At 37.1% G+C, this 24,088-nt stretch overlaps 4 protein-coding genes across 10 annotated transcripts in view; 1 reads left to right on the forward strand and 3 right to left on the reverse strand.

Annotated features, from left to right (window-relative positions):
* The window catches only part of LOC101741992 (transcriptional repressor p66-alpha), a 40,917-nt gene extending 25,618 nt beyond the window's left edge, over positions 1-15,299 (forward strand). For 6 of the 7 annotated variants that reach the window (XM_021352837.3, XM_012696611.4, XM_062676761.1 and 3 more), the window contains exons 17-18: positions 10,189-10,328; positions 12,906-15,299. In XM_021352837.3, the coding sequence (XP_021208512.1) occupies positions 10,189-10,325 (137 nt within the window). In that variant the 3' untranslated portion in view covers positions 10,326-10,328; positions 12,906-15,299. Of the gene's footprint in view, positions 1-10,188; positions 10,391-12,905 lie in introns of all 7 variants that reach the window. The other variant, XR_009976931.1, reaches the window with a different exon arrangement.
* Positions 1,332-4,204, reverse strand: LOC101742283 (uncharacterized). Its single transcript, XM_012696644.4, has 4 exons — positions 3,809-4,204; positions 3,517-3,711; positions 1,871-1,926; positions 1,332-1,741 (listed from the first exon to the last, which is right to left on the reverse strand). The coding sequence occupies exons 1-4, from the start codon at positions 4,089-4,091 to the stop codon at positions 1,358-1,360; spliced, it is 918 nt and encodes a 305-aa protein (XP_012552098.2). The 5' UTR covers positions 4,092-4,204; the 3' UTR covers positions 1,332-1,357.
* Positions 15,288-23,910, reverse strand: Mtap (methylthioadenosine phosphorylase). Its single transcript, NM_001047049.1, is given in 8 exon segments — positions 15,288-15,384; positions 15,992-16,114; positions 17,125-17,211; positions 17,921-17,996; positions 18,806-18,985; positions 20,002-20,139; positions 20,847-21,022; positions 23,721-23,910. Coding segments are annotated over 8 exon segments (840 nt in total). The 5' UTR covers positions 23,745-23,910; the 3' UTR covers positions 15,288-15,348.
* Positions 21,643-23,722, reverse strand: LOC110386483 (cytochrome c oxidase assembly factor 7 homolog). Its single transcript, XM_021352856.3, has 2 exons — positions 23,054-23,722; positions 21,643-22,084 (listed from the first exon to the last, which is right to left on the reverse strand). The coding sequence occupies exons 1-2, from the start codon at positions 23,436-23,438 to the stop codon at positions 21,717-21,719; spliced, it is 753 nt and encodes a 250-aa protein (XP_021208531.1). The 5' UTR covers positions 23,439-23,722; the 3' UTR covers positions 21,643-21,716.
* Positions 23,911-24,088: the final 178 nt, after the last annotated feature.

A 24,088-nucleotide genomic window follows, 5' to 3' on the forward strand; every position in this document is an offset into this window, starting at 1 on the left:
AATAATGATAGGATAGATTATTTAACATTATTATTCTTATAATAACATGTAGCTACCTAAGTACATTTTCTAGTAGCTATGCCAAATTAATTAATTTAATGATAATTTTGTTCTATTTCAACAACTTCTCCATTTTACCTATAAATCAGTTGCTGGGAACTCTACGATTTTATGCAACAAATTCGACTCAAATGACCATTGGCGACACCTGTGGTTGGAGCACTCCTACTACAAATAAAATAATACACAGAGTCAGTGTCAATTATTGCTGCACTACCTCGTGAATACATAAAGTTCCCCAGTACTCAACTAGAAATAAGGACAGAACAAGACAATTTTTATCTCATTGCTCGATTTCCAAGGGTAATTGGTATAATATGGACTGCACGCACATTAAGTTATCTTTTGTCCCTCTCCGATCTCAAGTAGGAGGTGAACAAGCAGAATTATACCGAAACAGAAAGGGTTATTTTTCTATAAATGTGCAGACCATATGCAACTCCAACCTAGAAATCACTGACATCGTGGTAAGATGGCCAGGGTCATGTCATGACAGCACAATATTCAACAATAGCATAATTAAGGTAAAGTTTGAAGATGGATGTTACGGTGATGCACTATAAGTAGTTGATGGTGGATATGCCTCAACGTGTTACATGATGCCTCCATTAGAAAGCCCGAGAACACAGGCAGACCAACTCTATAATAAGTCACAAATAAGAACCAGAAATCCCATTGAAAGGAGTTACGGTGTATGGAAAAGACGATTTCCTGTGCTGGCACTTGGGATACGTGTCAAATTAGAAAAAGCATTGATAATTATAGTGGCCACAGCAGTTTTACACAATATTTTACGCCGTAGAGAAAAAACATTACCTCCAGATGACCCAGAAGTGCATTTACCGGCTCCATGGGAGCAAATTTTAAGTGATGGTCAAATACCTCAAAGTCAAAGCACTGAAAGTGAGCGAATACCTGGCCGACTTCATAGAACTCGTGATGCTCTTATTGCCAATTATTATCAAAGTTTGTTGAATAAATAAGTTTTGTTGGTACATATGTCTGGTTGGTCTTTATGATAGTTATTGTAGATCAAAGATTCTTTAAACGACACATCACTCACATCATATTTCTACTCTACACTGCTACATAATCACACGTCTATCATAAATGCGAAAGTAACTGCCTGTCTTTCTAAGGTAGAACTGCACTTATGAACCTGCTTGAACTTCAAGAAAAAGTAGGTAACACAAAGTAGGTTTGTCACAAGTGATATTCACTTACTTTTACTTACAGAATCTACTTTTGCTTACAGAAATAAAAATTGTAAATAATATAAATTATTTATTTTGAGAAGTTATTTTGTAGTTTTTCTGCAAGCTAATAATCTTCTTCGCTTGATCAGTAACAAATTTGTTTTTATTTTTTCTTGTCTTAATATTTGTTTTTTAATTTGAATATCAAGGTCATGTAAAATCTTTGTTCTCTCCATTTCCTCCATCGCATGTTTTTTTTGTAGCTCTATGGCTTCTATCTTCTTTTTATGTAACAGTTCTAAAGAAGACATATTTGTATGGATTGGCCTCCTCCTAGAAATCCGGGTCCCGCGATTTGGTTTCTGCTTCTCAATCATGTTCTCTATATGGTCAGTCACAGGAGTATTTTTTTCCACTGCACCATCAATTTTGAGTGCCTGTGACACCGGAGTCCTCAACAATTGCGGTGTGTGATGTCCCCAATCCTAATACAAAAATGTTAAAATTAATAAATAGTTTAAATAATATTGATGTTCATAATGATTTTTAACAAATATTTTAAAAGTAGACTACATTTTATTAAGACAGTTTATGTAGATATCAATAATTATTACCTTTGTCACAAAATCTTTATTCTTATTTTGTACTGTTGTTTCACTTGTCTGGTCGTCTACAATCACCAGAGTTGGAGGCAGTAAGATATATGCAAAAAAAAAATTATGATTAATAAGTTAACCTGGTAGCAGTAAATAGCACATTATTGTTTACAATTTTATAAATATGTATATAGGCTGAAAATAAAAGTAAAAGATTCTGTTTTTTTTTTTACCTTGATGCTGGCACTATCATTGTCAACATGATGATGGATATAAAAGAAGAAGCCTGGGATTACTTGTAATTCATTTGTGTAATATACCTGTACATAGGCTGCACTAAAAGTATCGGAAATGGAATATTTCCACTGTTCCTGTCATATTAAAATCTTTTTAATTGAAAACTCCTTGGTTTTAAAAATCGAATACCATTTATTTATTTAAAAAAAGATTCTCGGTCTTGTCACGAGGTTTTGTCAAACTTGTTTAGTCGTTGAGAAAATGGAATTGACTCGAGAAAATTCAAGAGCGATGATTTATTATGACTTTCGAAGTGGTTTAACACGAAAACAGTGTGTTGACCGGATGATTTCTGCATTTGGTGATGAAGCCCCATCCAAAACCACAATTTATCACTGGTTTGCTGAGTTTCAACGTGGACGTGTCAAGCTCGGTGATGATCCCCGTCAAGGTCGTCCAAAAACTGCAGTCACCCAAGAAAACGTTGATGCTGTGTGTAAGCTGATTGAGGAAGATCGACATGTGACATACCGCGAAATTCAGGCAACTTTAGACATTGACATGAGTCAAATACAAATAATTTTGCATGAACAATTAGGTGTAAAAAAGTTGTTTTCCCGATGGATACCGCATTCGCTCTGTGAAGAGCAAAAAGCGGCTCGCGTTACTTGGTGCGTCAGAACTCTCGAAAGATTCCACGCAGGATCCTCAAATGCTGTATACAACATTGTATCAGGTGACGAATCCTGGATATACGCGTACGAACCCGAAACAAAAAACCAGTCACGAGTTTGGGTGTTCGAAAATGAGTTAAAGCCAACAAAAATTGTTCGTAACACTAAAAAATGGTGGCCACGTTTGTCTCCAAAACCGGCCATGTTACGACTATTCCTCTTGAGGGACAAAGAACGGTTAATGCAGAATGGTATGCTAGCATTTGTTTGCCACAGGTCGTTTCTGAACTCCGTAAAGAGAACTGCAACCGCCGCATCATCCTCCATCACGACAATGCGAGTTCTCACACCGCGCACAGAACAAAAGAGTTTTTAGAGCAAGAAAACATAGAATTATTAGACCATCCGCCGTACAGCCCCGACCTAAGCCCTAATGATTTCTATACTTTCCCTAAAATAAAGAATAAATTGCGTGGACAGAGATTTTCATCACCTGAAGAAGCTGTGGACGCCTACAAAACGGCCATTTTGGAGACCCCAACTTCCGAATGAAATGGTTGCTTCAATGATTGGTTCCATCGTATGGAAAAATGTGTCAAATTTCGCGGAGAATACTTCGAAAAGTGATAAATACATTTTTAAATAGTAATGTTGTGTCACTTCGTTAATTCCCGAAATTTTCAGTGCCGCCCTCGTATACTATGATGACAACTGTATACTATGATGACCTACTGCAAAAAAGGTTATGCTAACCTTTATATTGTGCTGCGGGTGTTTCTGGGAGATCCTCAGTCTCTAGAGAAGGTATTGCAGTTTGATCTTGCACTGCAGGAATACTATAATCAATATCATAAGGTTTAAATAACCCAACAGCACTGGTGGATATTAGGCATAAGATCCGCTGAAGAAAGGGATCTTCCTTTTTAGGAGGTATAGGGGATCCACCTCCTGAAATGATAAAGAAAATTACACACATTTAACGTATAAGTTACCTACTATTTTACACATATTTTTGGATAATAGGTACCTATAATATTATACTAACCTGTTTGAATCATATGTCTCCTATTATTTGCTGCATCTTTTCTAGCTACCTTTTTCATACTCTCCCACTGGGCTTTTAGGTTTTCTGCTGTGCGAAAGCAGTGGCTTGTTCTACTATTGTATTGGTCTGCAATAATTTGCCACTGAGCTAATTTTGATTTTACAGTAACTCTATCAGTCTTTTTATTTTCTATAAAATTAAAATTTAATTCAACTAGGCTCAACAGAAGTTCCTTTTCAGACGATAGCCAATTAGGACTGCGTTTACGCTTATCCTCACTCATTTTCAATTGCTTACGAAAAAAGATAAAACCACACGACAAAACTTGACAATTCCCTCAAACAAACAACAATTATAAATAACACGTTTGACAGCTAGATATCTTACACTACAGTTACTTTTTCACACTAAAATACGGTAAAATCGAGTTGACTCCTTGTATGCTCTTACACTATGCCGTTGTATAACAACATTTGTTTGCCGGATTTTATTTTCGTTCACCATTCTCTCTGCTATTCGCGTATTGCTATTCTTAGCGCATGTATACTATCGTTTACGTGGAAAAACGCCTATGGATTTACTCGAGATTAAAATCATGGAATAGGTTATTCCTCGTGTAGTTACTCGTGTATAAATTTAAGTTTGGTCGAATCCACCCTAAGTGTGGTAAATTTCATACTTCACCGTCAGCGCAATTTTCGTAAAAAGGGGTACAAAATTTTTGCTTCACGTATTACTTAAAATATAGTTTCTTAATAATAATACATAAGTGTTTTAAAATATAAAACTAATTATCTTAATTGTTTTAGTTATACCACTTTAATTCTAAGGTTCTGCTATTTCGTAAACAAACTTTGCCGTAATGACGTAACATTTAAAATACACGAAAACTGCCCAGCATAAATTTGATTTTTTAGTAACTTTAATATAAGTATTAGAATTAGAGATTTATTATAGAATTTAATTTAATTGTAATTACATATTTAGACATACTTAACATAATTAACCTTGAAATAGATAATAATTTCCGCTTTTTTTTAATTAAAGAAATTATGTTTTATAAAGAGAAATAGGTTTAATCATTTACCCGTTAAACGTTTATAAAATGATTGTATTTACGGTAATAGTGTTGATGATCTTCATTAGGTGGTCCAAATAATTATACTAAAATTATTACGATCATCCAACCTTAATTAAAGAAGCAAAATTATAAAATTTTACATTGTTCAAATTTCTATATTATTTATAAATATATATCTGTATGTATGTTATTTGGGTATGTATGTATGTGTAAATATGTATAAGCATGTCTATATGTGTATGTACATAATGTATATAGGTATGTACATGTGTGTGTATATATTTCAGTAGATAGGTACACCGTGTGCAATTCATTTCGAAATTATTCTTGCCCATCTCTAATCTAATTCTCTAATGGTTGTCTGGAAGAGATCGCTGTTAGCGATAAGACCAAGATTTGTACTCGTTTTTTTGTTAATATTGTTTCGCAATATTTATTCATTTTGTGTACAATAAAGAATACTCTATCCCACTCCTTCTCTCATCAAACAACTCTTTAAAAAAAAGCAATGATTAATATTTACAACTAGCCAGACGTCGATAAAATTTTCTAACCGAAAAAATATATGTGAGTCGTCTATTATCAAAGGTGGCAATCTGTGCATTTGGACAAAAAAATGTTATTGATATGTCAATACAGATTGATTTGAATATAATCGTCTCCTTCAAAGAATACGGTTCAAAACCTGCATTAAATAAAGGTTAATACTTAATCTGTTATTTATCTAAGATGTCGTTCAGAAGAGTTTTGTGACTGCCAATGGAATACAAAGTCAATAATTCGTTTTTCTGATTTACCAATAATTGTCCAAAAGTCACATTGCCGGCTTTGATAATAGTCGACTCATGTGTAGGTATAAACCATTAGAATAGATAAAAGCTTAAAAAACAATATTATTATTCAAATCAAATCAAATCAAATCAAATCAAAAAAATTTTATTCAACATAAATGAAAGTACATACTTGTTGAACGTCAAAAGAACTACCGCCAATTCACAAGAACTAGCCTCCGTCCTGAGAAGAATTGGCAAGAAACTCAGCGGGCATGTTTTTTTTTTTTTTTTTTTAATAAATTATTATTTATTAATTTTTTAATATTACATTATTTTTTTTAAATATGAGTTTTTTACAATGAGTATTATAACGTAACAATTACTACAATATTGAAATGCCCGGAGCGAGCAACTCATTCCCACTTTGTGCAATCTTCTAGATAATCATTGACTTTATAGTAAGCTTTATTGCACAGATGTTCTTTAACAGTTTTCTTAAACCTATGTATATGTAGGTTCTGAACATCTTGTGGGATTTTGTTGTACAGGCGCACAGACAAACACCCGAATGAATTTCGTATCTTATGTAACCTACTCATCGGCACAACAAGCTTGTGTTTGTTCCTAGTATTTCTATTATGTATGTCCGACTTTTTAGGAAACTCCTCAATATGTTTACGAACATACATCAAATTTTCAAAAATGTACTGGGATGGCATAGTGAGAACTTTAATTTCTTTAAATTTCTCCCTCAGGGATTCCCTTGAGTGCATGTTATAAATAGCGCGTATAGCTCTTTTCTGCAGAATAAATATCGTTTCTACATCGGCCGCATTGCCCCATAGCAAAATGCCATAGGACATGACACTGTGGAAGTAACTAAAGTAAACTAAACGAGCCGTGTCCGCGTTTGTTAACATTCTAATTTTTTTTACACATACAAACTTTGCGTTTTAGTATTTTAAATTTTAACATGTGACGTCACAAAAGTATTGACCCCCCCATGCCCCTTGTCACACGATGTCACACTTCGGTGATACCCTCCCTCCCCATTAACGTGTGACGTACTTTATGGATGGCCCCCTAGGTGGCACTGATACAACCTCACACCAATTAAACATAACATTAACATCGACTTAGTAATTAAAAAAACTCGAACTAACCACAGGTACATTACCCATTACCCGACTAACTATAAATATCGTTAGAAAGCTTGGCATTTAAATTAAACGATTTAAAGAAAACCTTGCGTGCTACCAATATAAGAAGAGAAACAATTATCGCTTCTCAAGATGAATAAACGTCCTGCAAATCGAGTAACTCGCACTCAGACCTCCGCAAGTTTCACCGTTTCACGTGAAACTCGTACTAAGCCTACAGAATACGTCTGCTCCATCGGCCATCGGTTCTGCGACACGTATGTCCGGTCCATTGCCACTTCAGCTTGCTAATCTTTAGGGCTACGTCGGTTACTTTGGTTCTTTGACGAATTTTATCATTTCTGACTCGATCCATCAAAGAAACTCCGAGCATACACCTTTCCATAGCACGCTGAGCGACTTTGAGCTTACGGACCAAACCTACGGCAATGTCCACGTTTCAGCGCCAAATGTCATGATCTGCAGCACGCAAGCGTTGAAAACTTTTGTCTTTAAGCATTGCGGGATTGCTGAGTTCAAGACGTGACGGAGTTTTCCATACGCAGCCCAGCCCAACTGTATGCGCCTATCAGCTTCCTTCTCAAAGTTGGCCCTGCCCAGCTGAATAATTTGGCCTAGATAGGTGTATTCAGACACAACTTCGAGTACCGCAGATTCGACTATTACCGGTCCAGGAATGATATGGTCGTTGAACATGACCTTAATTTTGTCCAGATTCATTCCCAGACCAACACGTCGTGACGCGGCATTGAGCTCACCTAGCATACAGCTGAGATCCTCTAGCGACTCTGCCATTATAACGATATCGTACGCAAATCGGAGGTGTGAAAGATACTCGCCATTGACATTGATGCCCAGCTTACTCCAGTCCAGAGTCTTGAAGACATCCTCGAGAGCAGCAGTGAACAGCTTCGGCGATATAACGTCACCCTGTCGCACCCCTCTGTGAAGCTCAATCGGGTTTGTCTGCTGGTTTTGGATCTGAACTGTCATTTTGGCGGCTTTATATAAACTCTTCAACACCTCAACGTACCGATAATCGACTAGACATCGCTGTAAGGATTCCAGAACAGCCCAAGTTTCGACGGGGTCGAAGGCTTTTTCGTAGTCCACAAACGCGAGACACAGAGGACGATTGTATTCTTCAGTCTTCTGAATAACCTGTCTCAGCGTGTGGATGTGGTCTACCGTACTGTAGCCTTTGCGAAACCCAGCCTGCTCCGGAGGTTGGAACTCGTCAAGTCTAGAGGCCAAGCGATTTGTAAGGACTCTCGAGAACAGCTTATAAATATGGCTAAGAAGTGAAATAGGCCTGTAGTTCTTGAGCAGAGTACGGTCTCCCTTTTTAAAGAAAAGAATGACAGTACCCTTGCTCCAGGCTTCCGGTGTAGTCGTTTTTTGGATGACGGTGTTGAACGTTGTACATAATTGGTTGAGAACTGGTGTACCACTTGCTTTCAACAATTCTGTACTGAGTCCGTCATCCCCTGTAGCTCTGTTATATTTTCTAAGCTGTTCCAAAGCAGCCCTTATCTCCTCTATACTGACGTCGGGTATGTCTTCCGTATAGTGGCGGACTAAAGGGGCTCGGTGATCATTCTCTGGGTGGGCAAAGGGTTTGGGAGCATGTGAGGCATAGAGACTACAGTAGTAGCTCTCCACTTCAGTGAGGACTTCTGATCTTGAGTCAACAATTCTTCCATCGGCAGTTTTGAGCTTCGTCAGATGGCTTCGGCCTAGTTGTTGTTGCCGTATAAACACTTTGGTGCCTTTGTTTTGTTCTATTGCCTCTTTTATCTTTGTTGTGTTGAATTGGCGAAGGTCACGCCTACTCAGCTTTCTGATTTTAGTGTTTATAGTTTTTCCATCTGACGGAGCAGCATCTGCAGTTTCCCTTCGCTGTTTCATCAATAGCAGGGTCTCGTTGAAGAGTTTAGTGTCTTGGCCTTTTCTGCTATGCTGAAAGTATTTATTGCCCACTGATGCCCACTTCTCTTAGAATTTTCACCATTTCGTTGGTACGCCTATCTCCACATCGCAGTCAGTTTCCAACACGTCAAACCTGTTTTTGACTTCCAATTGGAAGTTTTCTGGGGGCTCCGAGATTTGTTGCCTAGTTGGTCGCAAGCCACACTTTACTATACGCGATCTCTCCAGCTTAATGTCGATATTTAGGGTGCCGCGTACCAGCCGGTGATCACTACCAGTCTTAACCCTATTGATCACGGTGACATTCCTAAATATGTGCCGCATACTTGACTTATACCACCATCTTATACGCAATCGCGGTTTTTTTTTACATCAAAATTTAAAAAAAGCATACTAAAGGGTTGACCAATAAATCAGCTTCAAAAGTGCGTAAAAACTTATTACTCCACCTAACATTTATTACACGCTTTATATAAGCTTCACTTGTATGTATGTTTGTCAGGCCAGTTTTCATTCAAACTTTGTAGATTTTTCGAGGACCAATGACAATACACTAATTTGATAAGATTATTCCATTATTTAATTTGCAAAAAAAAATTAACTAAAAAATTAAAAATAAATAATAGTTTAAAAAAACTAAAAAAATACGCTTTTATAGAAAATCCAAATAAAAAAAAGAAAATAAATTTTAATAAATTTGAATTAAAAATAGTGTAAGAAAAAATATTTTACGGTAAAAAAGGTGTGTGAGGTGCATGGCAGCAGTAGTTATAAATATTTTATGAACAGATATATGTGTAGAAGGGTTATTTTGTTAATATCCTGAAAAGCATCCCACGCTTTTTTATCTATATATATATATATATATAAATTAATTGCTGTTCGTTAGTCTCGCTTAAACTCGAGAACGGCTGGACCGATTTGGCTAATTTTGGTCTTGAATTATTTGTGGAAGGCCAGAGAAGGTTTAAAAGGTAAATAAATATAAAAATGCTCGAAATTAAATGAAAATAACAATTTTGTTTTCCCTTTGATGTGTCCCCCGTCGTACGGATTCCTTTTACGTCTTTTATTTATCGATTGAGGCACTACGAAGTCTGCCGGGTCAGCTAGTAATACAATAAAATAATTTTTTCTTACACTATTTTTAATTCAAATTTATTTTCAACTTTTTAGTTGAATTTCAATTTTTTTTATATATTTTTTAAATATTGATTTGTCATCGGTCCTTAATAAGTATGCCAAATTTCGAGTTAATCTGACGTTTTGAAGGGGTTCATAATCATGTTCAAAGATTCCGTTACATACAAATACACGTCTGAAGCTAATAAAAGCGTATTAAAAAGAGTGATTTCTCAGTTAAACTACACTAACGAATGTGGTTTTTTTTTAAATGTAATATATCGTATGTACGGAGTGTTTGTTTGTTTGTTGCAGCGGGCAAGGGCAGCTCGTCGGGCGGCAGTAACGCCGCCATGGCCGCCGAGATGCAACGCGTGGCCGAGGCGCAGCGCCAGTACCTGCTCGACTTGATCCCGGGACAGCACGCGCGCAACCCCTGGACCAAGAACTGAACGGTAACGGAGCAGCTGATGCACGAGAACACGACCGCCCTCTCACATGTCCAATGAATCGATAGGTGCTCTGACCCTATTCTGCGTAAAACTATCTCCAGCCATGCAAAAAAAAAAACCTACCCGCAGCAAACGACCCACCTGATGGTGAGTGGTCACCGTCGCCCATGGACATCAGCAATGCCAGGGGCAGAGCCAAGCCGCTGCCTACCGCTGAAAGTATTAATGCTGTACAGTTTTGCAAATTAACTAAGAGTTGCTCGGTAGACCGACGCGCCAACGAGGCCCTTGTATGCGCTGCTGAGTACACAACTTGAGATTTATATAGGGAGAAATCATCGATAGTCAAAGGATATCCGTTTGTTATATACTTCGCTAACAAGTAACTAATTCTATCAATGTTTTTTTATTTTTTTTATTGCTTAGATGGGTGGACGAGCTCACAGCCCACCTGGTGTTAAGTGGTTACTGGAGCCCATAGACATCTACAACGTAAATGCGCCACCCACTTCGAGATATAAGTTCTAAGGTCTCAGTATAGTTACAACAGTTACCCCACCCTCCGAATCGAAACGCATTACTACTTCACGGCAGAAATAGGCAGGATGGTGGTACCTACCCGCGCGGACTCACAAGAGGTCCTACCACCAGTAAACTATGTATGTTGATGTGGTGAGTACCGCTGTATATGAGTGTTGAACGTGTACTGGCGCTTTGTACTACGGTAAAGCGGTTTGTGTAAAGCAATGTAAAAGTGCTGATGTGAATGCGCGCGTGCCCTGTACTATACATGACTATATAGTACAAATGTAGAGACATGTTTTTCTTTAATTTTTCTTTATTGCCTAGATCGGTGGACGAGCTCACAGCCCACCCGGTGTTAAGTGGTTACTGGAGCCCATAGACATCTACAACTTAAATGCGCCACCCACTTTGAGATATAAGTTCTAAGGTATCAGTTGTAACAGTACAACGGCTGCCCCACTCTTCAGCCGAAACGCATTACTGCTTCACGGCAGAAATAGGCACTCACAACGGACTCACAACACGTCCTACCACCAGTAAGGTGCTCTGACCCTATTCTGCCTATTCAATAAACCTCTCTCCACCCATGTAAACATTTTTTCCTACCTATGCGAGGCTATATCAGCATTACCCTAGAGTGTAGGTGAGCTCACGGAGCTCAAACCGGAAGTATCGCTAACACTGCCCCCTATCAAGAGCCGTGCTACGCAGAATCTACCACCGGATCGGAAACGTGACCCGCTGAGAAGGTCCGGCGATGAGCTTTTTTTTTTATTGCCTCTGTAGGCAGACGAGCATACGGCCCACCTGATGGTGAGTGGTTACCGTCGCCCATGGACTTCAGCAATGCCAGGGGCAGAGCCAAGCCACTGCCTACCTCAGTGTGCTGTGTCTGATGGTTAATTTACGAGGTTATTTGCGAGGACGGTGACCGATTTTTTTTAGTAAAAACCACTATAGACCGGTTATTGGCGACGAATTATAAGCCCACACGAGTAGGTGCCATCAACCCTCCTCTTTCTGTCACGAAGCAGTTTGGAAGTTGATTACTGGTGGTAGGACGTCTTGTGGGTCCGCGCGGGTAGGTACCACCACCCCGCCTATTTATGCCGTGAAGCAGTCATGCGTTTCGGTTTGAAGAGCTGGGCAGCCGTTGTTCTGTTATAAATAAAACCTTAGAACTTTTGTCTCGAAGACGGTGGCGGCATTTACGTTGTAGATCCGGTAACCGTTTAACACCAGGTGGACCGTGAGCTGATCCACTCGTCTAAGCAATAAACAAAAATCTAGGACAAATTGGAACGAAGTTCCTTATCGCGCGTTGTGAAAGGGGGCTAGACGGAAAAAATTCTTACGAAAAGTTGTCACGACACTTTTTAGATCCGTCATTCTGACCAATCAACGTGTAGACGCTTATCGCGTGACATTGCTCGTATCCGATTGGTCCGCGTAATGAGTACAGTTTCTCGAGATAGCGTTTCAACAATAGTAATTTAGTTCATAGCATAGTATTGTTTTTTTCTTCTTCATAATGCCGTAATTTATTATTATAACTTAAAAAAAAATTACAATTCCTTCACTAATTAATCGAAAGGAACTTCGTTCCATCCGGGTGTCCCTTGACACCTCTGGAGTTTTTTATATTTGAAATTATTGAAACTCATGTCTCAAGATCATCGGCAAATTCACTTAACGATGTCTCTGGAATGCGCTAGCCACTTAATACTAGATGAGCCGTGAATAAATCGATGCCTCCAATGAACACTACTCTAACTCAACATTTTGAAATTTTCGTTTTTCACGCAAATCACTTCATTATGTTAAAAGTATTATAATTATTCATTATTGATGGGGTTCGGAGCAAAAGTAAATCAGCTAGTTACACAAAAAAACCATAAATATATCTGCAATAATAACGATTTTATCAACTTTTTCCGTTTAAACGCTCCTCCTGTAAAGCTACGAATTTGGAGTTAGCGTAGTTAGTATTCATTGGAGGCATCGAATAATAGTAGTTACAATCATGTCTCTCATTCTAAACTTTGTTCTTTTCAGTTCATCGGATTCAAAAAGCGGATGCATTTTAACAATATAAAATAGATATCTTAATTTTAAGATAACTCTTAGGTTAAGACGAAGAATTTTCGAATGTTTTTCTAATCAATGTTTTGCACAAAATAAGAATAAAAACAATTAAATACGTAAGTAATGCTTAGATAAGTTATCGGTTGACAGTGCTGTATTAAAAAAAAAATTACTAAGACGTGCCAGCCCTAATTGAGAGCTTTCATCTTTACTCATGAAAATCGTTTGGGTTTGGAAAATAAATACGCTGTACGTATTTATCAATAAAGAGGATAGTGTTGAAAAAAATATCGATATTATATCGATGTTTATGTTCTGTTCGAAAAAAATCGATGTTTTGAACATTATCGATATGCAATCCATGAGTGTTTGTGAATTTGGACAGATTCGTTAACAATGTAACCGTTGATTCTATAATTGCACCTCTAGAATTAAAGTGGCTTAACTAACATGTTTTAAGAAAATGAGTTTTATACTTTGAACGGCCATTAAACATGTCTATGAGTTTATTAAAACTAGAGGTCCCGCAGTAGTCGAAATTCGACTATAATTAATTGGAATTGTAAGTTTGCACACTATTATGATTGTATTCTATATTTCTATAATCACAAATTTCGCCAAGACTACACTATAAAAAATATTAACAAAGACAAACAATATTTAATCTCAATTTGACAACAGACGTCAAGAACAAAAGTTTGACAATAAATAGTATGCATGCGTGTGTGCATCAAATACATGGTATGTAGTGTGTGTAACGTTTTCTTTATTGATTTAATGTATATTTTATGCATTATTTAAAAAAAATATTAGCATTGTGCACTTCTTCTTTATATTCTCTATAAGTGTGGAAAATTTCATACTCCTCCGTCCGTGCAAATTTCGTAAAAAGGGATACAAAGTTTTTGCTTCACATATTAATATATAGATTAAACAGCCCCTTTTAGTTTAGAAAAGAACGCTAATACGCGTTAAATGAAGCGCTTACCAAAGTATTATAATTGAAAAACTAAAATATAAAAAAAAAACTTTAATTATTATACATTTTTGGTGTTTACCAAAAAAAATATTTTTTTGGATAAGCCACATCAATTGTAAAGGTGCGTAATGTTTTTCTTTTTAAACATTTCAAAAAATATTTTACATTCAAGTTCTCCAACAAGGATACGGATCATGAAGCGAAACACTTTACACTTGTAGGGCAGGGCTACTACCCTTGCATATTAGTCATGACTTCGAACCTCAAGGCGGGTGACGGTATTCACGTTGTGATGTCCATGGACCGGTGACCATTTAATGCCGGGTGGAAAGTGAGCTCGCAGCTAATTCGTAGACAAAAAATTATTAAAATTAATATTCGATTTTTTTTTATAAAATCATCAAAATAACATTTATTTTGTCTGTTTGTTCCGGCTAATCTCTGGAACGGCTGGACCGATTTTGACGAGACTTTCACTAATAGATCGCTGATGGTATAAAGAGTAACTTAGTCTACTTTTTTTTAGACTAGCTTCGTACCGCGGCGTCACATGCGGTTCGATAATAACCGCGATTAACATCGCGGGATTCAGCTAATTGAACATAAAGCCAATGAATGAATTATCGCACGTGTGCTCTATAGTAGAAATGTTTAATTTTAGCGAAAACGAGAAAACTTGACTTTGGTAATTATAATACTAGATGATGAATTCCTCGGTATTTTTTTTTTATAAATTGTGCTTTTTAGAAATTCTATTTAAATACGAATTACATATTGATAAAATGATGAAATATTCCAAGATCCTTTAGGCATTTTTAAGTGAACACGTGAGTTAAAAAGACACAAATAATATAAATGAACAATTCATTTTCTTGGTCTAACCTTAAACCAAACACCCATTGGCTTCGGGTGGCTTAACAACGCCATCTGCTGAAGTAGCTTTAATGTTATTGTGTCTTTAAAGCAGTTAGTTGCTCTCAATTAAGAAAAATAGTATTATTATTCGCCAATAGATGTCGAGAAGAGTCATAAAGTTGATTATTGAAAAACACGAACAAAATAACATTTTCTTAAAATAAATCGTAGCTAGATCCGACTTATCGCCCCCGAAATCCTCTTATACTAAATTTTATGAAAATCGTTTGGAGCCGTTTCCGAGATCCAGATTATATATATTTATATACAAGAATTGCTCGTTTAAAGATATAAGATTAGTGAGGTGACAGCTTGTCATCGATGGCGCTGCGAGCTCGCCGCGTCCGGTCCGACGTACCACTAACGTAAACAGCACTGTTCGTTTGTCCGTACGCGTGAAAGTCGAGAAATGATTTTTGTATGATTTTTATTTAGTATTAGGTAAATAAAAGAGATTTGTGAAAATTAAATGCGTTTTATTTTTATGTATACGTATAGAAAGATGGTGCGGGCGGTCCGTCAGTCCTTGAGCATTATGGCGGATTTGACGAGTTCCTGAAATGGTGATTATTTTTATAGATTTTAGTTAAAACAATTTGACAAGCAAAATAGTCTGTATGACATTTTAATTTAATCCATGACAAGAATGGTATATAGTATATATTTTAAATAGATATTTATTGCTAAGATAGGTGAACGAGCTCATGGCCCACCTGGTGTTAAATGGTTATTGGAGACCATAGACATCTACAGCGTAAATGCGCCACCCAGCTTAAGATATGAGTTCGAAGGTCTCAGTATAGTTACAACGGCTGCCCCACCCTTCAAACCGAAACGCATTACTGCTTCACGACAGAAATAGACAGGGTGGTGGTACCCACCCGCGCGGACTCACAAGAGGTCCTACCACCAGTAATTACGCAAATTATAATTTTGCGGGTTTGATTTTTATTACACGATGTTATTCCTTCACCGTGGAAGTCAATCGTGAAAGTTTCTTAAGTACGTATTTCATGAGATAAATCGGTACCCGCCTGCGGGATTCGAACACCGGTGCATCGCTCAACACGAATGTACCGGACGTCTTATCCTTTAGGCCACGACTACTTCAATTACGACTATTTACCTATATATTTATGTAGAACAAATATATACTATGTACCTGGTGATCGTCCAGATATTGGAGGTCGGTATCGGCTCCTAATATCTGAACTGCGTCTACGATAACATCCGCAGCCTTCTTAACGTTCTTCGAGAATGTTGCCAGAACTTCGCTCACCGAGACCTGTGTTACGACGCAATAAAAAAAAACTTGCACTGTTAATGTATCTGTGTGCTTAGTGCGAGTTTTTTAACGTTCTCGATAGCGTAAAAGTTAACCCAGTTTTGTATGCAGTTGGAACAGCGCCCCTAGCGGCAAACGTAGACAAACGATCTTATTCCATACAAACATGAGTTAACTTTTACGCTATCGAGAACGTTAATATACTCGCACTAAGCACACTGTTGTAAAGTTTACATACTTTTTTAGACGTGGAATTTCAAAACATCACTGGTTAATAGGTTGATTGTAGGTTGCGTGCGTCACACACAAGCATACCATACATAGAAAAATTAGAAATTTCGAGAATTAGAATTTAGGGTTCCCGAAGAGTACTTATTGGGTTGCAAATCGTAAATTTCTAAGTTCACTGGTAATTAGGGGTACGGATAAATCTTGATAGTCAATGTGCCTACTTATTAATTTTACAATGAATGTCAATAATCGACATGTCGATTCGCTGAATGAGAATAATTATACAGTTTTACGTAATTGATTTCAAAATTACTAACAATATACTTGATTAACATAAGGAATTGTGGATTTTGAAATCATTATGTATAACAACTCAATACAAATTGATCTTTTTTTAACTTTACTGTGCAGTGGCAGCATTATTATTCACTTCATTAAACTATTTTATCAGATATGTAAGTGAAGTTCTTTCACTATGCTATCATGTCCTCTTTATTTCAGAACCATTTATAAGGATGAAAGGTTCTTAACTTTCTTTTAAAAAAGCTACAATATTAAAAATACTCAGAATATTATTAAGGGAGGAGTTTAAAAAAAGCTATTGACGTTTGAATGAAAACAACCGCGACGTGAAATTGTGGAAGATTCATTATTATTAATAATAAGACAGTTGACATTCAATGAGGCGCGTTTGGGTGGGATAATGAAATTTGATATGCAACTGGGGAGAGCTTAAAGAGAGTTTTATTTTTGTAGATTTTTTTTTAAGCTATACTTACGGATTTTTCATTTTCCCTCCAACAATCGTAATCTGTGACTAGTGCCACGGCAGCGTAACTCAAGCCGGCTTCTTTAGCTAACACAACCTGTCAATGTCAAAATGAAAGTCTGAATACAACACAGAACCATGGCGGGTTAGGAGCACCATCTCAGTGTACTAAAAGTGTCCGCTAAAAGTGAGCAAATTAAGGTGGCGCGACAATAACAAGTGGAGGGTTTTGAAGTTATACTTCTTTAGGCGCGTTATGAAAAATTCTGAATATAGCCGCAGGTGAACTTTCCGACCGTACCGAGAACTACCGAATTTATACGATGTCAAGAAAAGGGATGTCCAATATGCGTGTTTGAGGATGTTGTTTAATCGATTTTTTTTCAAATTGATTAAAATTTAAATAAATAAAAAAAGAAATAAATTGCATAAAAATAAAGTATAAGTTCTTACGCGCGTACGTAAGTACACGCAGCCTTTTTTTTAAAAAGGTTTTAATATATCATATGTGAGGAGCTCACGAATATCCAAAGCAATTAGATTAGCTGTGACGTCATCAAGAGTGTGTCCTGTATTTTTTCATTAATGATAGCTAGGTATCGAAATGGTAATTCGAATTTTAAAAATGAATATTATTGAGTTTTGCTTGGTTTTTAAGAATACAAGTACAATTATTGGTAGATTACCGAAGTTCTTAGTCGTTTGTGGCCACGAAAACTGTGAAATAATCGAAATACAGGAAATCGTAAATAGAAAATAATCTACGCAAGTTTAAGCTTAAAAAGTTTGAATACGTCAATACTTACCTCAGGGACAGTTGTCATGTTCACAAGATGGCCACCCCATTGTCTATGGACCAAGCTTTCGGCGCGACTTGAGAATCTGAATTCAGAACAAAATGAAGAGCACAGTTAATTTAAACTTAAATGAAAAGTCACTCATTTGTTTTGTTCATACTTAAAGGGTTTCTTTAAGTTTTAACTCGTAATAATTATGGCTTATTAACCGTATAACAATCTGTGAAAGTGCATCGGTATGCGTAAATGAAAGAAAGTCTACTCCGACGAAGAGTTCGACGTGTGAATTAGCTCATAGACGCAACCCACTGAGTTTTACGCCGGATCTTTTCAGTGGGTCGCGATTCCACTTATTTAATTAATTCTGGGAAGTACCTACTGCTCTTGCCAGAGCTAGTGTTAGCAAATTCTCTCCGGTTGAGCCCGTGATCTCACCTACCGGTCCACGTGAAGTTGGAATAGCCTCTTAATCTACCAACGATACGTAGGAAAAAGGCGACATTCAGCCAGGGCATGGCTTCTCGCGTACTTCCAAGAAGTCCATCGAAATAATACTGAATTCCCATAATTTTACTAGGATTTTATTTTAATTCATCTCTCTTACCGATTACGGCCATTAGTTGTTCGGTATTTTAGCCAATTGTTCCATTTTTCAATCGACTTTTTAAGAAAAAACATTCGAATCACTTTTACAAATACTAAAGTTTTATAAATATTGATAGTTAAGTGTTTATTTTTCCAAAATATATCTACGTAATTGAGAGTTTTAAAGTGTTTGTGAAGTGTTTAAGTGTTCTAAGTGTTAAATACAGTTTTTAAGTTGTACTTTGGTGTTTTTATTTATCCCGAACCCCAGCGCGTAACTGTATGTATAAATGAATGATATATATTCACCTGGGTCCCTGTATGACAACCGCAGTGCCGGTTTCATGGCACGAGTACCCCCTAGACTTGGCCGCGCTGTACAGTGCGGCGCGCGCTCTCCCACAATACGCCGGCCGCATGGGCAGGTGGCACACGCCGCGCGGACCCCCCTCCGTGTTGTCGTAAAACGTGCACTTCCGACCCCAAGTCCTTTGAAACAGTTTCACAATAGGAAATACCGAAACCGGTGTGCTTAGTGCGAGTTTCTTAACGTTCTCGATAGCGTAAAAGTTAACCCAATTTTGTATGCAGTTGGAACAGCGTCCCTAGCGGTAAACGTTTCAAATTCCTTACAAATATGAGCTAACTTTCACGCTATCGAGAACTTTAAAAAACTCGCACTAAGCGCTCTGTGTCCTTAGTGCGACAGTTTAACGCTCAGACAGAGCCCACTGAGTTTTTCGACGGATCTTCTCAGTGGATCGCGTTTCCGATCCGGTGGTAGATTCTGCGAAGCAATGCTCTTGCTAGGGCCAGTGTTAGCAAGACTCCCGGTTTGAGCCACGTGAGCTTACCTACTTGTTAGATTACGTTGATATAGTCTCTCAAGGCTAGTAAAAAAAAAACTAGTTTTTAACGTTCTCGATAGTGTAAACGTTAACTCAAATTTCTATGGAGTTGGAACGTTCGCCTAAGTCGGTAGGAGCGCTCTTCCAATTGCATACAAATTTGAGTTAAATTTTACGCTATCGAGAAAGTTAAAAAATTGGCATCAAGCACACTGTTCAACAATATATTTTTTATAAAACCGTTGTAGATTATTGCAACCGGTTTACTTGCTCGATTAAAAGCCATAATGACTAGCGTCAGGGTTGAAATTTGAATAGAGGATCGCGGGTAGATATGATCGGCTCATCCACCAGTAAATCCTGGTTGTCGAACGTACTATGCTGAACAGGGCTCATGTCCATTCTCTAGTTTATCCCTTAGACACCCTCTATGATATCCACCCTGTGGGGGATAGTATTCTAAGCCTAGACAAACCACACATTGCCTCCTTTTGAACTTGCATGTAACAGGTCAAAGACGATAAGCTAGGCAGCGGCTTGGCTCTGCCCCTGGCATTGTTGAAGTCCATGGGCGACGGTAACCACTCACCATCAGGTGGGCCGTGTGCTCGTTTGCCTACAAGAGCAACAAAAAATAAAAAAAACCTATAAACAAACCTATCAATGAAATCGTCCAATATGACCAGATCCCCAGGCCTGTATTCTTCAACTAGAGACCCAGTGGCGGTCGTGGCGAGGATGTGAGTGCAGCCGACTTGCTTCAGTGCCCAAATATTAGCTCGATAGTTCACATCGCTAAAATTAAAAGTATTTAGAGATATTATAGTTTAGGTATACATTACAACTAAAGCTAATTTTACGGTTTAATCTAGTTATTTTTAGTGTCATTATAATATTATATCATTTATTTATTATTTCGTCAGTGATGTCGGACGACTGGTACCACAAAATTAGTTTTAATCACGTATCTATACGAATTATACCTATTGTACCTATTATATTGTACCTATATTCGATTTTTTTTATTGCTTAGATGGGTTGACGAGCTCACAGCCCACCTGGTGTTAAGTGGTTACTGGAGCCCATAGACTTCTACAGCGTAAATGCGCCACCCACCTTGAGATATAAGTTCTAAGGCCTCAAGTAACGGCTGCCCCACCCTTTAAACCGAAACGCATTACTGCTTCATGGCAGACATAGGCAGGGTGGTGGTACCTACTCGCGCAGAATCATAAGAGGTCCTACCACCAGTATTACGTTTAGATTACGTTTAGTTGGGTTAAAACTTTTAGAGATGTACATAATATGCGTAATTCTACAAATTGTAATTTAATTATTAACGGTTGGTAATTGAAAAATATTGATTGCTCGTGCATGCATTATATATTATATATTATATATAATGCATATATTATACTCCGACAATTGAAATCAGACGAGGGTCGGTATGTACGCTCAGCGCCAATGAAATCGTGATATATTAACTAAAGTTTATGACCAACCTAGGTTGAAGTTGATGTTTTCTGCCGTGTCGTGCCAGCAGAACGCATTGGACCCGTTTGATTTGACCCTCTATCAGTACGTCCGAGGGTCTCCCAAACGGTGTGACCACCTCCTTTTCGATTTGATTCTCGAAAAGCGTCGGATCATCGAAGCCCGAACCTCCGATAATTCCGATCTGTTTGAGAAAACGAAAAAGAAAAACACTTAAGCTGCAAATCCTGCAATGCGCTTATAGGTATCAAAATATGGTGTTAACCCTTTGCACTCGAGAGGTGAGTATCGTTCACCGTATGATTTAATTAGAAACGACAAAAATAATGTTAAGGACAGATATAAAAAACGCTAACAAGATGTCAGTCATCAAATAAAAACAAACTATCCGGTCATCGTTCTCGTCGATCCGACATCTGTCAAGGGTTCGGCAAGTAAATTAACAGACAAAGCCCACTGAGTTTCCCGCCGGATCTTCTCAGTGAGCCGCGTTTCCGATCCGGTGGTAGATTCTGCGAAGCACTGCTCTTGCTAGGGTCAGTGTTAGCATCACTCCGGTTTGAGCCCCGTGAGCTCACCTTCTAGTTATGGTTACGCTGAAATAGTATTTTAAGGCTATCAGCTTAAGTAGGAAATAAAAATAGGATGCATGCAAAATCTAGAAGACACTTACAAATAATAACGAAAACAACGTAAATATAACGAAAACATTCCAAGACCTCTTCAACCAATTCGATACATTCGAATTCAAATGTGTTCAGATAATTACGACAAAATTTTCATATTAAATAAAACAACATAATATTTATAATAATTTATTTTTAAACAATACACAAACGAATATTCTATTTGATTTTTAACAAGTATTTCATATAATACTATTTTCCATCCAAACCTTGTTGAAATTTAATCTCTTTCGTAGTTTCATGCGCCTTTTGCAAGCTCTGTGCAATTTCAAAGAATCGTTTTGATTCATCCTGGTTTTTCTCAACTCCGTCACCTTTTTTGTACATTAAACTGACATTGGCACAAGCAAACATATTACCTAATTCACAAGCTCTTTTCGCAAAACGGAACGCCTCTTTTTTGTCTGGTTTTATTAGATAATCTATGTTTTTATTTTTTTCAGGATTATGCGGGTTGAAATCCTGAACGTTTTTAGGTACACCAGTCAGATACATTCCGGAGAGGTAGTGGCACGCCATATCATCATTTTGATCGCAGCTCTTCTTGAGGCAGTTGTATCCTGAAATTGAATGATTCTATTAATGAACAGTGTTGTATTATTGTTGACAAAAATACCATATTTTTTTAAATATATTTTTGGAAAATTTTTTCTCTAACTATTTTCCCAGGATAAAAACACAAATTAAAATAACAGTATAGAAAAATAAATTGGCGTGGTGGGCAGTTTTTATAACACAAGCCAGCAGTTTAGAGCTTCAGTGCTATTGCTGTCACTATGTCCATTGACACAACTATTGGATCAATGACTCTTGAATTAACATGTCATATGGGAGAAACCTGTACTAATTTATCTTTTTTTGCCTTCATGAGGTTCTCGTTGTGGGGAATGTTGATATTAACCAATACTACTCGACGCACAGACCAATCTATAATCCTAATATCAGACTTATTACCAACAATAGGCCTGTTCATAATAATAAATTGGCCCTAGTAGAGTAGTATGGCCATATACAAAAACTTGTCAAGGTTGGTATTAGTGATAAGGTACATACAGCAGAATCAACACAACCAACACAATATTTCTATTTCAACATAATATGTCTAATTCTCTCATGGATGGTGACATGCCACGAACCTAACATGAAAATAAGACTCTGAAGTAACAGCTTCTATTTCCACTGAAGTAGCAGCTATATACATTAGAAGCATGATACGTACATAATTTTAATTTGCGTAATCACTGATGGTAGAACCTCTTGGGAGTCCACACGGGTAGGTACCACCACTCCGCCTATTTCCGCCGTGAAGTAGCAATGCGTTTCGGTTCGAAGGGTGGGGTAGCCGTTGTAACTATACCACTTAACCACTTAACACCAGGTGGGCTGTGAGCTCGTCCATTCATATAAGCAATAAAAAAAATAAAAATAAAACCTGAGTTAACGTTAAGACATTTATTCCTAAATTAAAATTGTTATCTGTGTCTATGAAAACTTTATGGTAATATCATGAATAATTAATATTGATTTACCTTTAGGGACATCCCTTTGTATGTTAACGCCCGGTCCAGTAGCCGTTAGCAGCATCCCGGCATGTAGACAAGCACCGGGGTCATTTAATTCGCAACCTTTTTCGAAATAAATTAGAGCTTCGGCCGGGTCACCCTTTTCCCTTCCCCTTCCTATTAATGTATAGTTACCTATTTTCAGGCATGACTTTCCGAATTTATATTCTAAACAATTACTTTTGTACACTTTAGCGGCCTTTTCGAAGTCTTTTTTGATAGCTTCTAGATAATCGGCTAGCAGATGACAAACTTCCGGTTTTTGCTCCTTATAACAACCGAAGCGATACTCTATTCCAATGTTTTCTATATAATCTTTGACTTCATCTTCTTTTTTTAAGTCATAAGCCATTTTGATTTATTATTTAAACGATTTCACGAGACCTTAACTTAAAAGGTTAGGGTTAGGTAACACATGAAATGTCAAATAGATAAGCTTTATCAGTTTATAAACAAAGCAGTACACCTACTCTTTTCATAAAATAAATGAAATAAGATCAACATTATTTTGTAGTAATTACAAATATAACTAAAGAAGAATTTGGATTGAAAAGGTTTATATGACCCAGACTTATAACATGTATAGGAATTGAAATTAGCTTTTTAAAATATAATAATTTAGTTTTTTACTTACCTTTATTTTTCTTACATCGCCCATATCGACGGAACTATTCAACACTATACACACCGATACAAGAACTTTCCTATTTCAGTTAAATAAGTAACCGCTTAAATTATGTGTTTACTTTTATAATTTATCTAATTAAGCACCGGAACTTCAGATTAATTAAAGTCAAACTCTTTGCCTCGAAGTGTGAGAATCGGGAACTGACCGGAAATATATATTTTTTACTAATATTTATTGGATTAGATTCTAGTCCTTTAGCAAAAAAAAATTGTCTGTATATTATGCTAAATGAAAAGTAAGACAGTGCGGGTGTAGTTGATATAATATGGGTTGAAATTGAATAAAGTAAAACGAAACTATTTCTAAGCTATATA

This window comes from Bombyx mori, chromosome 28 (assembly GCF_030269925.1).
Source record: "Bombyx mori chromosome 28, ASM3026992v2".
NCBI lineage: Eukaryota > Metazoa > Arthropoda > Insecta > Lepidoptera > Bombycidae > Bombyx > Bombyx mori.